The sequence below is a fragment of the Toxorhynchites rutilus genome, chromosome 3 (assembly GCF_029784135.1).
Source record: "Toxorhynchites rutilus septentrionalis strain SRP chromosome 3, ASM2978413v1, whole genome shotgun sequence".
Taxonomy (NCBI): Eukaryota; Metazoa; Arthropoda; class Insecta; order Diptera; family Culicidae; genus Toxorhynchites; species Toxorhynchites rutilus.
In genome coordinates, this window is record NC_073746.1 from 185,557,897 (window position 1) to 185,575,279 (window position 17,383).

The 17,383-nt window shown below is 39.6% G+C and overlaps 1 protein-coding gene across 4 annotated transcripts in view; it reads left to right on the forward strand.

Moving 5' to 3' along the window:
• LOC129775590 (uncharacterized) overlaps window positions 1–17,383 on the forward strand; it is a 34,352-nt gene that overhangs the window by 3,121 nt on the left and 13,848 nt on the right. For 2 of the 4 annotated variants that reach the window (XM_055780492.1, XM_055780491.1), the window contains exons 3-6: window positions 10,847–11,144; window positions 11,208–11,323; window positions 11,406–11,924; window positions 12,531–12,690. In XM_055780492.1, the coding sequence (XP_055636467.1) occupies window positions 10,847–11,144; window positions 11,208–11,323; window positions 11,406–11,924; window positions 12,531–12,690 (1,093 nt within the window). Of the gene's footprint in view, window positions 1–10,846; window positions 11,145–11,207; window positions 11,324–11,405; window positions 11,925–12,031; window positions 12,422–12,530; window positions 13,682–17,383 lie in introns of those variants that run through there. The other 2 variants (XM_055780490.1, XM_055780489.1) reach the window with 2 other exon arrangements.

The following is a 17,383-nucleotide window of genomic DNA, read 5'->3' on the forward strand; positions in this document are numbered from 1 at the left end:
TTTCATTGCGTATGAAAACGACACGATACTTGCTAGGGATTTAACGGATCCACACCCTGTATGGGCTTCAAACGACGTAACGCTCTAAATGCTAATTTCCACTTAAATGCATCTCCTGGACCATTGTGCACCTTACATTGAAAATAACTCTGATTCTGCAACAAAACAAAAAAAAACAAAGTGAAAATTAGGGTGTGCGAGCTGCCTGAATTCGACATTACTCGGTATCAAGGAATAATCAAGCCAGTAATTATAATTAATGTGGATGGAGGACCATACGAGAACACCCATTTAGAAAAGGTCATAGATATTTTCGATCTATCTTTTAATCAACTGATCTAGATGCAGTATTCGGTGCTACAAATGCTCCAGGACGTAGTGCTTTCAACTGGGTTGAACATTGGATGGCTCTTCTTTCCCAGGAGTTAGCAGGCTCAATACTTCTTCATGAACATGAGGGATCTCACTTGGATGAAACTCAAAACAAGGGTGTTAACACACTCATCAGAACCTGTTCGTCTGAAGATCGATGATGGTCTCCGGCTTCAACAGAACACAAAACTTGGTTGGGTAGTGTATGGTTACAAGGAACCTAATCAAAACAATTAACCTACAGTATGAATGTGATTGGTGATTTCATCGAACGATACTCTTTCTGTATAACTTCGCGAATAAATATGTAATTCTAATCAATGGGTTACTCATTTACATGGTTAGATTTTCCATTTTCTTTTCATACTAGTAGGGGAAGACGGGGTAAGACCGACCGGCGGGGTAAGAAGGGCCACTTATAGTTTCATAAGAAATCCTCAGTTTTTTGGCAAATATGTTACGCAAGAAGCATGATTAGCCTATTTTTGTCGTTTCGAAATACTTGGCAACACTTGAGCGCACGAAATATCAAAATTGTAAACAAAACAAAGTTCTCGTTCATTGCGGTTGCAAGCGATCTAATTTTCAAGGCAACCAAAATAAGAATTTTCCAGCAAAAACTGTGTATTCAGTTAATTGTCAGTGTCCCAATCCTTCAGTAGTTCCTTGTTCCGGTTTTTTTCTGCGTTAAAAGGTATGTAAAATGTAATATAAAATGCGTGAAAAGTGCAAAATAATGCAAAAGTTTCTCTGGGGGAAAGACGGCCCACTTTCGACGGGGTAAAAGCGCCGTACGTCGTGATATTGAATGATTTTCATATCAAATAGAAAACCATCGTTTTGCTCGTCTTTTTACACACAAACGCCCCGAAAGTATATAAGGAAGTCGTCGAATAATCGTCCTTATAGATTCCGATAGTTTGTTAAATTTTTCACGAATATTTGCAATACTCTGCACGTGGAATATTCATTTTTTTATTATTCACCAGCTTCGACAACGTCGTACAGACTGTTTACTTATACAGGGTTTTCCATTTCGGGTTTCCGAAAGTATACAACCCTGCGCTGACAACCGTTTGACATAGCTGTCAACCAAAGCGTCATATCGTTAGTTGAATGTCTGCCATTTTACAATATGGATCGTTTTAGCATCGCACAACGTGTTTATTTTGTTAAATTATACTATAAAACTGATGAAAAACCGGCAAATATTTTTCGAGCATTACGGACGGATTTTGGTCGTCATGGACGGCCTACAGAGCACACAATCGCTAATGTAGTGCGTAAATGCTGGATCTGGATCCGTAGCGGATATTGTGAAACCAGTGCATCATCGTAATGTGCGTTCGGCCGAAAATTTTGCTGCTGTTGCTGCCAGTGTGGAGGATGACCCGAATGTTTCGATTCCACGGCGTGCTCAGCAATTGGGCTTGTCAAACACATCAATGTGGCGAATTTTGCATTTGGACTTGCACCTACATCCATATAAAGTCCAACTGGTACAAAAATTAGAGCGTGGTGACCATGGAATGCGTCGGGCATACGTCGATTGGGTGAACGAACAACAGCAGCAAAATGCTGAATTTTCGCATCAAATTTTCTTCAGCGATGAGACACATTTCGAGCTCGGTGGCTATGTGAACACCCAAAATTTCCGTATATTGGGCTCAGAAAATCCACACGTGATTGTTGAGAGGCCATTGCATCCGCCAAAAGTCACTGTTTGGTGCGCATTATGGTCTGGTGGAATCATCGGGCCGTATTTCTTTGAAAATTAGGACGGCAACTGTGAATGGTGAGCGCTAAGGCCGCATGTTAACCGATTTTTTTTTGCCACAAATTGAAGATATGGATACGGATGACATGTGGTTTCAGCAGGACGGCGCCACATGCCACACAACACGACCGAACATGGCCATATTGCGAACGAAATTTGAGGGACGCATAATTTCGCGTTTTGGTGATGCCAATTGGCCATCCAGATCATGCGATTTGAACCCGCTAGACTTTTTTGTGGGGTTATGCGAAAGACCGTGTCTATGCCAACTCTCCGCAAACTCTTGAACATTTGAAAGACAACATTCGTGAAGTTATAACCGAGATACCGCTCCATATGTGCCAAAAAGTCATCGAAAATTACCTGTTCCGGATCAAGATGTGCGAGGAAGCCCTAGGTGGACATTTGAATGATGTTGTATTTCACACATAATGGCATAAACCAAACTTTAATTTGAAATAAAAGTTTCATCGAAATTCGAATTCTAAGTGTGTTTTATTTCAATTTACTTTCGTAATTTAAAGTTGGAAAACCCTGTGTTACAGAGGTACGCACAGTCTTACACGATTTTGCGCGCGAGTACAGCCACTCCACAGGCACTTGCCACAGGAATAGACACCTTGCCAAGTCAGGTTTCATCGTCGCATGTTTTCTCTTATCAGCGAAGGCAAACTTGAAACATGCCGCGAGCAGGAGCCATTGGCTTCCATATAAGTTTCATATTCAGTCAAGACACATCCAATGCGATTTGTCGTATAGCTGACGACGAATTCTGATTGCTGTTTGAGACTTTTTGTTCGGTAACGCTTATAGCATTCCCGGAGACTTGCGTTGAATGGACTGGGAGATTTTTTTTAGCATAACCTCGATCACAATCCAGGATGTTTCGAAAAACGTTGTCGTGACTTCATTTCTTCTTAGAACACTTTCATATAAACAAACCGTAATCATTGGTATGATATAGGGAAAATGGGGGCATAGTGGTCATCCTAAGGAATATGCCCATTTCCGGCGCCTACATACCGATCCCGTTCCTCGAAGAATATTATAGTTCAACTCATTGTTCTTCAAGATAGCAAACGGCTTTTACTATAAAAATTCAAAATAGTACACTTTTCATCCTTTGAACAAAACTTTTTTTTTTGCTTGAAGGTAAAGTGGTCACCTAGTAGGGGCAAAGTGGTCACCCGCACGTATCGAGCTAAATGGGATAGATTGTTCAAATTTACTCAAATCATATTTGATGTAGCAGGTACATGTATAAAATAAGCTTGGCCTATTCACCTAGAGTCTAAATTTAAATTTTCTCTTGCATACGAAAACGTAGTAAGAAACACATAACATTCCGCATAATGAGGCTTGGTTTAGTTGGAGTGGCATACTTTTCCTGGGTCAAAGCCACAAAAGGATCTTCTTCAAGAGCAGACTGTGATGAGGTATATCAGCTTTAGTAAACAGAACATTGTAAGTTGTTATTCCCCTATGACCACTTTGCCCCCAAACATCAAAATAATTTCTATGCTAATTAATCGTTGAGATTAAACAAAATATTTGTTCACCTCTCCTAGAATATCTGAACAGTTGTCCAAACTGATAATTTGTCCAATAAATCAGATTGAATAAACTAAATTTCACGAGTAATTCCTTAGATACCATGCGCACAGAACTACGGCCGAATGGCTATCGAGAGAGCAATTTCTGTTTTTATTTGTATTTCGACATGTGACAGCTCTACTGAAGTACAGGGTGTCTCAAAAGTCATTAAGTTCTTCAACATAAGGTGGCATCTATAGTCAATAGCTATATTGCCAAACAAGCTTTGCCCCCCATGACCATTTTGCCCCCACTGCCCTATGGATATTATTGAACTGTACCATAGCTGAGCTGTTGTTCTGACCTCCTGTTATTCTGCTGTTATTTATAAGGGACGTTAACACGAAGTTCATCAGTCCATATAATAAATAAATGATCTAATTGCTCCTGAAGATATGTATTACGAATTCCATTACCCATGACACGACCGTATTGTTAACGTAGGACTACGAAATTATAGTCGACGAGAACAAACGTTCTAGAAATTTAAGAATTAAACTCTTTAGTAAAACTTGCTGTCTAAAGCGATACTGGAACACTCAACTTATAGAATATTCAAGTAGTATTGGAGTATCTCTTAGCAGAATTACATTTCCAACGCTTTCAAAATGAAAGCTCCAAAGAACAGTCAGAACGGCAACAGGAATTCCGAACCGTGGTGTGGTGCTGGCGGCGACAGCAACCGCTGCGGATCAATTTTTCAACTTCAGTGTTCCATCGAGGAAAGCAACTCTCACCGCTGGAAAGTACGTTTTTCAAACCTAGCTTAAAATGGACTGCATTTTGACGCCACTTATAATTCGGAAACAATGTTCGAATTCACAAATTGATTTTCGTTCGAAAGTGGAAAAGGATTTTCAGACGGAATAACGCATTCCTATATCTTCTATCTATATAAACAAAATGGAAGGCCAAATGTTTTGGTGTGCCCTGAACCCGAGGAAGGAATGGTCCGATTTGAGCTGTGTTTATTTTGTAATATTCTCTGTATCAAACATGTATTCCATGCAACGGAGAAACATGTTATTTTCAAATGCTTGAAGATTCTTGAACGAGAATTGTGTCTTAAAATAATTTTATATTATTTTATATTAAGGACGAATTTTTGTAGAAGTACTAGACAATTTATAGTAAAATGAAATTGTAAAGGGTCAAAGGGTAATCAATCAATGAAGAGTTCAGTGATTGGACTCACTAACGTTCACTTAGTAAGAAAACGTGGATGTTTGAAAGTATTCAAATCAAAAAATCTATTTTGGGCTCGACGGAGTTCGTCGGGTCAGCTAGTATATAAAATAAAAATGTAAGGTCAAATGTGTTGCTAAGCGCGAAACCCGAAGAAGGAATCGTCCGATGTGAGCCATCTTTATTTTGATGTATTCGTCTTTGCCCGTAGTTCAATGTTATGGAGAGAAAAATCGGAAAATTTTCGGAAAAATCTGAAGGAAGTGCGGAAAATTTGGTAAATTGAATACCCATGTTGTGTTGCTAATCGCAAAATCCGAAGATGGAAAGGTTCCTTTCGAGCCGTCTTTATTTTGTTGTATTTATTGTATTCTGCCCATAGAACAATGTTATGATGAGAAAAAGTTTAGAAATTTGTTCTAAAGAATTTATATCTAAACAATAATTTTGGGTCGGACGAAGTTCGCCGGGTCAGCTAGTATAAAAATAAATTCGGTGTATATTACATCGGGTCATATTTTAAAATGTGTCGAAATTTTTAAAATAAACCCTCAGTCCAAAGTTTTGTTGGCCCTGTAAAGGATCAGTGCAAGCTCCACACTAAACTGCCGTAATCTCACAAAGTGACGTAGGTGCCAAAGTTGACGTTTTCTTTTTTTGTTGTTGTAGATCGATAAAGAATACCAAATACTTTCAAAAAATTGCGAAGTTTTGCAGAAATGATAAAAAATGACAATTTGACCTGCAAACCGTGCATTTAAAATCTACTATTTCTACTATTTCCCTCTAAGGTGCGCGTCAGTGTCGTCGAAAATTTAGCGGACAGTAGAACTTTGTAGTTGCTTCCCTAGCATGTTGTAGCCGTTGCGTGCGTTCACTGGACAGGAATGCTCGGTGTGATGTGAGGTCTACCAAGGCGTCAATGCGTGAAACTCCCAGCTCTTCGTGTACTTCCAGGAAAATTTCACGCAAAAGGTTTGTGTCTGTTGGTAGACCTTCAGCTGCGAGCATTACTTATGCACTAGTTCTTGTAATTCCACGAATACAAACAGCCGTTGTTTGGTCGTGGAGGAAGGAAAGATACGTCCTCACTGTGTCCATTATTTTCGAGTCCCGTAGGCGTGCCTTCAAAAAGCGTCTGTCGCCGGCAGCAGATTGCTCCGTAATTCTTATTATAGGAAGTCGCATTGGGTCCAGAAGAGGAGAGCCTTCTCCAGGTACTGAATTCGATTCCACAAGTGTTAGCGGAGTGGAATTTGCGTTTGACGTTGATTGGGTGCTGTTGTAATGTGGCTGATTTTCTGCTCGGTACGGGTTGATTGTTTCGCCCTTCCTGAAATTGATGTATTTCGGGACCGAGAGGCCAGCAATTGGATGGTGGACGGTATTCGATGGTGGGCCAGCAAACTGCACTTTTGCTGAGGCCAGCAGTTCCTTATCCGATTTATCGGCGCGTCTGTGTTGATTTTTGTTATTCGCATTGTTGCGAATGTGCTGGCTGTTGTTGCGTGCAGTTTGCTTTCTTCGCTTCCTGTTGAGTTTTGCTTTGTCGGCTGCTTTTTCTTGAAGCCTACTAAGTCGTTGTTTGGCATCGAATTCCGACCGAGTCTGTCAAGTCAGTTTTTAGGGACTCGAATAATTGGGGCAGAAGGTCGATGGAGTTTGTTGTTGTTGAATGTCCCGAACAGAGCTGTCAATAACGAGCAACTGATACATTGGTTTCTGCCCGTTTTCAACATATTTGGTTTAAATAAGCCATCCGTGATTTGAAGCCACACCACTTCTCGTTCGGTGGTCATCGAAGCAACATGGTTGCCGCAGAACGTCGAGCGATTTATTTAGATAAACGTATATTTCATGAAAGTATGCTTTCAAACTCCAGCAGGGTAACTTTACTGTTGCATGTTGTGGGGTTCGATTACATCTCAAGCGAAATATAGGAGCAAATGTGTTTATAGTTTGTAATAGATGTCTGAGCAGGAAGGAGCGAGTCTGATGCGAGTTGAACCAAATAAACGAGAAATGCTGATAGCTTTCGACTCTACTCGGCTTTTTCGAGTCTACTGAAGTAATAAAAGATTAAATAGCTAAAACGATATTACAAAAAATTCGATGCATTCTAAAATAATATCCGAAGTGATAAACAAGTGAATTGAATAACATAATTCCGTAGTTCTACGTCGAAAAATGCGGTCGTGTCCTAGATACAACCCATTACAATTTTTTTTAAATTTTATTTTATTTAAACAGATCAACAGGTATACAGAACCCAAATGACTCTTACGTACTAATTATAATTATATACTTATTAACTAATAGGAGTGTTTGCTATTGAAATGATGTATTGCTTCTTAAGTACTGTACGAGATACACAGAAATCAAAACAAATATTGTGCCTATTGAATAATCGACACATACTTGACTTTGGCTCATGGTAACCGTAATTTGTGCGTGACAACGGTATCTGGAGAAAGTTGTTAGACCTCAGATTTCTTTGCTGAATGTTGAAGTTCATAAGCTCTAAAAGTTCTGAATAATCAATATGCGACAGTAGCAGGTCGGAGATGAAACATATTTTGACAACGTATCGACGATATGACAAAGAATCCAGCCCGATGAGTTTGCAGCGATCTTCGTAACTGGGTAGGTTGTTGGGATCACTCTAATGTAGATGCCGTAGAGCAAATTTGTCAAATTTACGCTGGATGGTTTCTTAACGCAGGATGCTGTTTTGGTAGTATGGTGACCAAACAATCGATGCGTATTCCATTATCGAACGGACCAGGGAACAATAAACGATTTTCATGCAGTGTATGTCCCCGTAATGTTTAGTTGTACGAAGCATAAATCCAAGCATTCTAGATGACTTCGTTGTAGTAAACGCAATGTGTTCACGAAAATGTAAGCCTAGAGTCGAGCATAACTCCTAGGTCCTTGACACAACTGACTCGTTGTAATATACGATCCCGCAACTTATATTCGAAGTGTACTGCAGTGCGTTTACGCGAGAATGATATGATCGAGCATTTGGTGGGATTAAGAATCATTCTGTTTTTATCACACCGTGGAGAAATGCCGCGTCATGTACACTATGAATCAAATGGTATAGTTTATAATAGACAGAGGAAGACATTTTCCAGCCGTTGCAAGATGAGGTATATTATTAGTCGCGGAGTCTATTTGCTCATGATCAAGACACTCATTGACAACAACACTCTGGAATTCGCACCGGAACAGCTCACAGATGCTACATTGCCAAGTATCATCACGGTCGGTAGACCGGACTCTCTCTTCTGATTGTTGACAAATTCCTAGATTTTTTTTGGGTTGCACATTAAGGTGGATTGCATGCGGTCTTGATATCTGGCAAATAAAACTTTGTTGAGACGTCTGTAATTGTTGTTGGCTAATGTGTAACGGGTTTTCTAAAAATAGGAGCGAGATCTAGTGAATTTCTTCAAGCGCTACTTTCAAACGTTTCAATTATATTAGACCACGGTGGATGCTGGATGTTAAGGATACTTTTCTACGGAACAAACTGGTCGATTGCACATTAGACAAAGTAAGCAAGCCAGTCAACATCACCTACATCTAAAATGACGATCCAATCAATAGTTTAACACGTTCACGCCGGCGCTGTAATTCATGTTCCTCGCCAGCTCCGTTAATATTTTTCGCTCTATCAAACGGAACCTATTCCAGGCAGTATTTGCCGATTGAAAGTTTTTCGGAATAATTCACTTTCGTTTGTTCAAATATGATCTTGCAGAAGGCATTTCCTCCAGTGGCATTCGATTATTGCTACATGCTACGAATCATGACACAATGACACAATAACGATGAGGCAGTCTAGTGCGAGTGGTTAGCGTTTAGCGTCTCAGATTATCATGCCGGGTATTCGGGTTCGATTCCCGTTCTGGCTGGGGCTCGTCGTTCTGGCTTTTTCGTCAAAGTAATTTCCTTCGACTTGCACTGAGGTCACGCGTATTCAAGAGCTTGCCCCTCGGAATACATTCAAGGCGTGTTATTAGGCTTCAGAAACCTCAACTAAGCATTAATAAATGACGCTAGTTAATGTATACGTTGAAACTGCAAAGGTTCCACAGGGAACGTTAACGCCATTCAATAAGAAAGAAGAAGTCTAGTGCGAGCCACCGGTGGTATGCGCCGGCGGGAACGTGTTAACCCTTTGCGGTCGGAATTTATTTTCCTTCAAGGAGATCCTCCTATCTTTCCATGCTAATGATATTTTATTTACACCGAATACCGTTACCTATTGTTCATAGAAACTCCGCATAAATTCGTGAAAAAATTCACTAGACATTCAAATTTGTTTAGAAATAATGTAAATCGTTGAATGAGGTATTTAGTATGATTCCTTGCTATGGTGACTGAGAGCAGACAAACGACCGCAAAGGGTTAAAAGAATAATTTATCCTAGATTGAAGTATATTGCTGTTATCACATATTGCACATAAAGTTTGTAACTAAATAGTCTAAACTCACCAATTTAATTGTCGACTACAAGGATTTCCCAATAATGTATTTTATCTTCAAGCTTCGTGACGATGTTTACTTTCCTCGCCTGCTCAACACCTCTTTCGGATGAATTGAAACTGAGTGTTGATTGAAGAGTAAATGTCGGATTTGGTGAACAGCTGCGCTCATCTGAATTCTCCATCGAAACACATCTTGTAGCAAAACTCAAAACATCCTCGTAAACTGTATTTGTTTTACATCGGATAATTTCGGTCGGCATTATCCTATTAAAAACCTGCTCGACGCATGCCACAAAGGTGAAAAATGCGTAGAAATTTTCTACCTGACGCTTCCTCATGCTTCGCTCAACGGCGGCATGTTGGAGAAAATTAATGAAAATAGATTCTCTCATACTTTGATGGATGTACACCAATCGGTTGTGGAAACAGCAATTGAGATTCGCTGTTTCCACTTCCCAACTTGCCACTTTGCGAGATATGTGCTTTGCACATATTCTGAGGCGAACAATTTTACAATTGCACCGCTGTGTGCGTTATCTATCTTCCAAACGTGTCATCCTTCTAAACTCAAGTCGACCGCGAGTAATCGGTTTCCTATTTTATTACCCGTAGAATTAAGGAAACATGTTAATAGTAAAAATATAGTTTGACTCCTTCAAACCTATGTAACTGAGCCTGTAAAAATAAACGAATTAATAAAAAAAAATCTATCTTCCATTCTTTTTTGTATCGAGCGGTATGTGATATCAGCATTGAGAGTGTCTTCTAGCTGGAGCCAAACTGGGACTTGAATTGATGATCATAGTTTGAATTTCAGCGGGTTTAAAAATACTCAGTCTCTAGTCTTGAAAAAGGCCGATTTGGAAAACTAAACTTTCGGCCTTGAGAAAGTCATTTGAAAAGTTTCGCTGTTGTCTGGTCGCTAGCTCGATGATTGATGAATCGGTAAAGTTAGGAATGTGAGGTTGGGGATAGCTTGTTTATACTCCATAAATCGAGAAAGGCTAAATTGCATTGTTCGTAGAACGAACGTACAATGATTTCTGACTTGTCTGGCACCTTTGATGTAGTCCTACGTTAAAAAAAGGTAATGATTTCTAAGATTTTTGTTAATGTACATACAAAATGGTTTGAATTGAAGTAACACCAGATGGACCAACCAGAAAAGCGTGCCCGGCCGCAGGTTGAGTAAAACTGTTCTAGAGGTATTAGTTATCTATTTTGGAAATGATTAAGCAATACTCAATGCTCCGTTTGATTTTTTTTTGTTTTTTTTCCAAAACTGCCGAGACGCTCGAAAATCTTGCTAGTCATACAATCATGATTTGAATTCCTGGACCACAAATTTCGTTACAAAGTCGCACATCATTAAAAACATATATGTATATGGCCGTTAATGTCTGAACTATTGTTATTACAGCCTACCGAAGCGCCAGGTACAACCCCGGCAAAAATCACGCAAGATAAGGTTTCACCAGCAGTTCTGCCCACAGAATCTGTTCATATCAGTGTTGATTTGAGAACATCGAACACTCCGAAACACAACAATCAAGCCAATACAAACACATCGCCTGCGGTGATCCATTCTGCAAGCACCATAACCAAAACATCACAACCTGCGGTAATAGATATACCAAAGCAATCTGTTAATGTAGTTCAACCGATACAATCCATGCGCACGATCGAGCTTTCCACAGGCCGGGTACGAGAAGGTTTCGGTAAGTGTAAACCATCTCTTCCCCGGAATTCGTTGGGCTCACCATGTTGACGTTGTTTTTCAGCGAATGGCGACGTAATAGTAACACTGTTGCCAACGAATACTCGTTGGCCCTGGATCACACCGGCTGTGTTCCGTCCAGAGCTTGTTCCCGAAGAACTTATGGCGCAGGGATTAACGGTGAGGGACACATGATATTTCTTGAGAGAAGGATATTTTTTGTGGATCAATTGAACAACGTCGATCATTTGCCTCATTTCAGCTCACTGTCGAAGAGTATGTCCACGCGATGGAAACTCTTGTGAATGACTACCGCTTCACCATGTACAACATTTGCTACAAACGAGTACTGGTCCTGTGGATCCTGTTTGCCTTTATCGTACTACTTGGTTTGCTGTTTTCCGGACTTTATGGAATCACACTATTTTCTTTGGGAGTGGGCTGGCTGTTCCTGAATGCGGCAGCAATTTTTCTGTGCATGTGGGTCAAGCTTCGTTTGGCGCGTGGTTTGGAGCGCTGCATGGCAAGAGTGAACAAGCAGTTGATAAGGCACAAGATTCTCCTAGCGCTGGACGATCGGGGCCACATATCCTGTCATAAAGTAAACCTCTGTTTTCTGTACTTTGAGCCTTCCCAATGTATCAGCTATTTGAATGAATTCATCGAACGGAGTGAACAGAATGGCAACACGATCGAACCTGGATGGGAGAGCCGATTGGATGTGTCCACAAATGATATCGTGATTCAAGGAGCGAACACGACTCGTCTATCGAGAAAGCAGGTACGTTCATTCAACGTTTGTCTTATGAATATAAATTATTTGGAGGGTTTAGTGGTTAGTGCTTTAACTGACAGTTTATGTAAATATATTATATCAATGAACTGCAGGGTAGAGCAGAGGAAATTTTCCTCCGGTATCTACAACGCTGGGGTAAGGATTATCTCCGGCGAAGATTGGATTGGACCATCGAAGAAAATGGAATAATTTCAGCCCCAAGACACATTCCAACTGCATACTGTCCGTGTCAGTATGCAGAAGAGGTTTTGCTGCACAAAAAACCAAAAGAAGATCCACGAGTTTGTTGTGCATCTCTGCGGCAACGTTTACAAAGGATAGGGTTCCAGTTTTAAAACCTCGATAAAAAATTGTAAAACAAATATGATCGACATGCCTAAAGCCGTTATTGTGTTGCAGCGTTTGAAGATGATATTCAGTATATATTTACAATCTGATTAAGTATTAGTACAAACTTGTCAATATATTTTGTCCAAACATGATTGAGAAATTGAGAAACTAATAATTTATTAATAAGTTTTACATCGTGAACGTAAACAATCGTTCTTTTTTGAGTTGGCACGCAATAGCTTTGACCATGATTTGTTACAGGAACGAGGTTTTTTGCTGTTGCTACGGTACGCATCCAGGTGGGGGAACGAATCGATGCGTGGACTAATTGATGTAACATCCCTTCAGCCAGCCCGCCATTGCCGTCAGTTTCAGTGCCCTTGTCAATATATCGAGTTTCATCTCAAATGCAAACCACGAGGCAAGTGCAAATTTTGTAATTTTCTTCATTGGGTGACGGCTTCTGAACAGTATGGGTAGTTTGGACACAGAGTGTTAATTAGCTGGGCCTTTCAACTGTGAGCGGTTTGTGTTTGCATGCTAGGTTATTGGAAAGACAAGTGCCTTTTTATTGACTGAAACGTTGATTGTTTTCTTCAGCTGTCGCCAAGCTGAATAAAAAGTAAACAGAAGTACGACGTACTTATCGTAGAATCCGATTTAATCGATCTTGGTAGTGAAAAATGTAAAACATCACTTATTGTAATTTTAATTAATTGTTGTATGGCTTTTTATTCAAATGCATTTAATAAGAAATTATTTACAATACACAATATCCATATAAAAGAGCGCTCAGTAGTAGACAAAGTATTGTGATAAGCAAAAACACCGTAGTTTTAATGGTATTCGATCGATTCTGATTCCGTCCATGTGTACTTACTTAACTATTACCGATTGCTCATAATGCTATTCATTAGAACATACGTGTAGATTGTATAGAAAGCGAAGAAAGTGGTGAAATGCCGTACCATACCATTTAGAGTAATATATTTTTAGAATGTTATTTTATACATATAAGCAGCCGGGAAGGCAGTCAATGTCATCAATAAAATATACATGTTGAAGCTAAACTATGTTTAAGTCTATCTCTAAAAATAGCACATCCATTCTTTCACTTTGCACAACCTAATAAAATAACACGGGACCATACTTAAACTCACTCTCTACTCGGAACTGAGAAGTCTATCATCTCTATGTACATAGTAACCAAAAAATTGAAGAATATACTACACGCCATATCGTGTGAATACGAATATGATTATACATTCTGTCAAATATATCCCGGGAAATTGTGTTTAAAAAAAATGGTTCAATTATCATCTAAATTCTTATGATCGCCTTCAAAATATCCCCCATCTGAAGCAATACAGTTTTCCCTACAAACAATCCAGTCATCGAAACACTTTTATGAATTTAATGAATCCCTTCAGTAATTTGAGTTTCGGAAAAAGAAAAAAATCATAAGGTGCCATATCTGGAGAGTTCGGTGCTTGTCATATTCTTTCCATTTTGGTCAAACATTTGTTCATAATGATCGATCGATGAGCTGGTGCATTATCGTGATGCAAAATCCAAGTGTTATCCTTCCACATATCTGGCCGTTAGCGACGATTTTTTTTCTCTCAAACGCCTCATAACGTAATCCGTTTTATGGACTGCTTGATCCTCCGGAAGAAACTCCGAACGGAGATCATCATACATCAGGTCAAAAATTCCCGAGCAAAAAAAGGTTTACTTGTTCTTAACACTTTGACAACCGTACGTTTCGTAAAAAAAATATTCGCTTGGCGCCGGCAGCGCTTATTCGGATTACTTAGCTTGTTGTCGCCGGTTCTTGACATTATCGGGAAATTATAATTTGTTAAGTTTAACTAATCTCATCGTTCGTTTTCATAAGTTCTTTCTGTTCTGCTCCCTTACTTTCATGAAATTTTGAAGATATACATACGTAAATATTGCAAATCTGTCCATATTCCCTCCACTGTCCATGCGGGTAATCATCGAAAAAATGTTCTACTTTTCGGTCTGTTTTAATGTTTTTTAAAAACATTGAAAAACATTTGGCCGTTTGATTCCAAAAACAGTATATTGAAATGCAAGAAACTACATTTAAGTTTGGAGAAACATTAGTTTCAAAAAATATAATTGAAGTTCTTCCTCATATGTTCGTATTTCCCCACCTCCCTTTCTTATAAAAACATTAGCTGACCCGACACACGTTGTTCTGCCATTTGAATAATTTCTAGTGAATATTCTGGCTGTTCAGTTGAAAATGTTTTAACGATCAATGGAATTAATCGATTGTGATCGATGAAGAATAAATTCCACGTGGATATCGAGCAGTAACGTAAAGGTTTGACCGTGGGAAAATGGTCTTCCACAACCAGAGTGTAATGTGGAGAAGGGATCTATAACATACAGAGAAATGGAACGTTTCAGACGATAGCCGCCGAAAAATTGAAACTAAAAAAAACGGGTAGGTAATGTCGGGGACATAACCGGAGTGACGTAGGACTATACAAAGGGGACAGCTTTTGTTAAATATATATTTTAAATATATTGTTTTATTTTCTTCTCCTACGTGAATTCCTACCTATCTACCTGAAAAATGGATTAGTTTACTGTTTACTCTTTATGAATATGTTGATGGTTCTGAAAAGAACCTGTGGTGTTGTGTTTTTGTTATCACTCGATATTCCCATCTTGTTCGGTTAAACATTCCTGTTTAGCTATTGCGTTTGCCACTCGCCACAGCTTTCACAGTTGGAAAATTTCTTTCCATCCAGCTTGTGACATGTTGTTCAGTAAATTACATTTAATGCGACGTGCCGGAGAAACACTTTGCCACTCACTGAAACTAATTGTTGCCTTGATAAGCGCCGAACCGAAGCTGCTCTGTTCTTGATGCGGGTTTTCTGATTGTCGTGAGCAGCTTTGCAAGCCAACTCGAGCACTCCGACGGCCGAAGCTCTATAATCGCTGTTAGGTATACTGGTGCTCCGGGACCAACCCGTTCGGCCTAGTTACCCTAGCGGAGCAATCAGTGAATGCGACCAACAGGGAACTGGAGACCTGCACGGTTCGAGTGAGACTTTGCCTTTCCCTTAACTTGTCCTCCAACCACACGGGTTTACGGTTTGAAAGAAAATAAGATATTTTTTTGGGGTCCACGTGTTTTATACTCAAGCGGTACACACTCACAGGATAGAGACAAATCGGCAGACTCAGCCAGAGGGGCGAGTCCAACGAGACGAACGAATGAGCGTTAAAAGGGAGCGATGGCAAAAAAATACATTCATTACGATTTGTTCGCTCGTTGGATTCACATGCAGACTAAAAAGGGTCCTTTTCAGGATCACAAAATTATTTTCAATCTAAAGAGTTTATTGTTTTGTTATCACTCGATACCCCCTTCTTGTTCGGCTAAACCTTTCTGTTTAGCGATTGCATTTGCCACTCACTACAGCTTTCACAGTTGGAAAATTTCTTCCCATCCAGCTTGTGACATATTTTACAGTAAATTACATTCAATGGCATGTCGCATTACCACCACTCAGTATCGGATTGGAGGTAATTTTAACCTGTAATTGAACATTTGCGATGACAGTGGTACAGTGTCGACTTACAATGTGGGGTCATAATTTGGACCCCGAACTCTATGTTTACAAAAATGTTCAACTAAATATGTCGCATTACATGTCCGTCCAATTAGCTAAATGTCGAACTAATTGTAAATTACTGTACTTTCAATCTGGAAACAATTTCAGAATTGATGAAATTTGAATAATCAGGAAAGTCCCTTAACTATCAATAAGCTCAGAACAACTGCCAAATTCACATACTCATCAGATTATGAAACAAATTATGAAAAAATCAATTTGTGTTTTATTATTATTTTGGATATTGTTTTAGAAAGCATTGAACTGTATTTCCTAAACTCTTTTTTGGGAGGTTTAATGGCCCTGAAAAGCGCCTTGTTTTATGGAATGGTTCCAATTTAGAAAACTTAGTACTCGTGGTTTTGAAAAAAACCATTTCGAATGCCCTCGATGCCGCCTTGTTCTGGATTTGCCATCAAAGCAGTTTGTATAAAGAACAAACTTTTTTCTTCTGCTACCTGAAGCCGTTTTGCGATTGCGTTTGCCACTCGCCACTCGCTGCTACTGCCTGTTGTCTTGATGTCCACCGAACCGAATGTGTTCTGTTCCGAATGCGGCTTTTCTTATCGTCGCGAGCAGCTTTGCCAGCTAACTCGATCACTTCGGCGGCCGAAACTATATAACGCCGGCTAGGTGGACTGATGCACTGGTACTAACGCGCTCGGCCTAGCTACCCTTGCGGGGAACTCCAGATCAACACGGTTCGAGCGGGATTTTGCCTTTCCCTTCATTTTCCTCCTTTACCATGTCCAGACATGGCTGCTTGGGTTGGTTTGTTGATGTGTTCTGATGCGAACCGATGTGGTGTACGGTTTGGATGAGAACGATCGTTACGGCAGCGGAGCGGGGATTTTTAAGCTGACTGGCTGGCTCGAGAATTACGCATGTGTGAGACTGCGACCAATGTTTCGTTCATTTTTTTCTTTTTCCTTTCCAATCGTGCTTCATTCTATTTCGCTGCTGCTCTAGTTGCCCGTTTTGGCCGGTACGATTTGAGGAGCACAAAATGGACCAATCAAAAATGGGCACATAGTGCATTTTGACAATGCTTGATATTTCACAATTATTCAATTATTTATCTCAAGAAAAATGAAATGTTATTCGTTATGATAGATGCGTAGATATATTTCCTATCAATTGATGCAAAAACCTTTGCGATCTATTGAGAAATGCTCGAGTTATAAGCGTTCCAAATCTTGCATTTTTTCCTACTTGTTCAGTGCCTAGATTTCCATTTCACCCCCTATATCTTCCGGTTAGACGTAGTCCTACGTCAAAAACATGTTTTCTATTCAATGTATTCTATAAACGCAACTGACATACTTGATCTCTTTAATGTTGAATGTAAAGTTAAAAAATTGTAATGGGTTGTATCTAGGACACGACCGCAGTTTTCGACGTAGAACTACGGAATTATATTATTCAATCCACTTGTTTATCACTTCGGATATTATT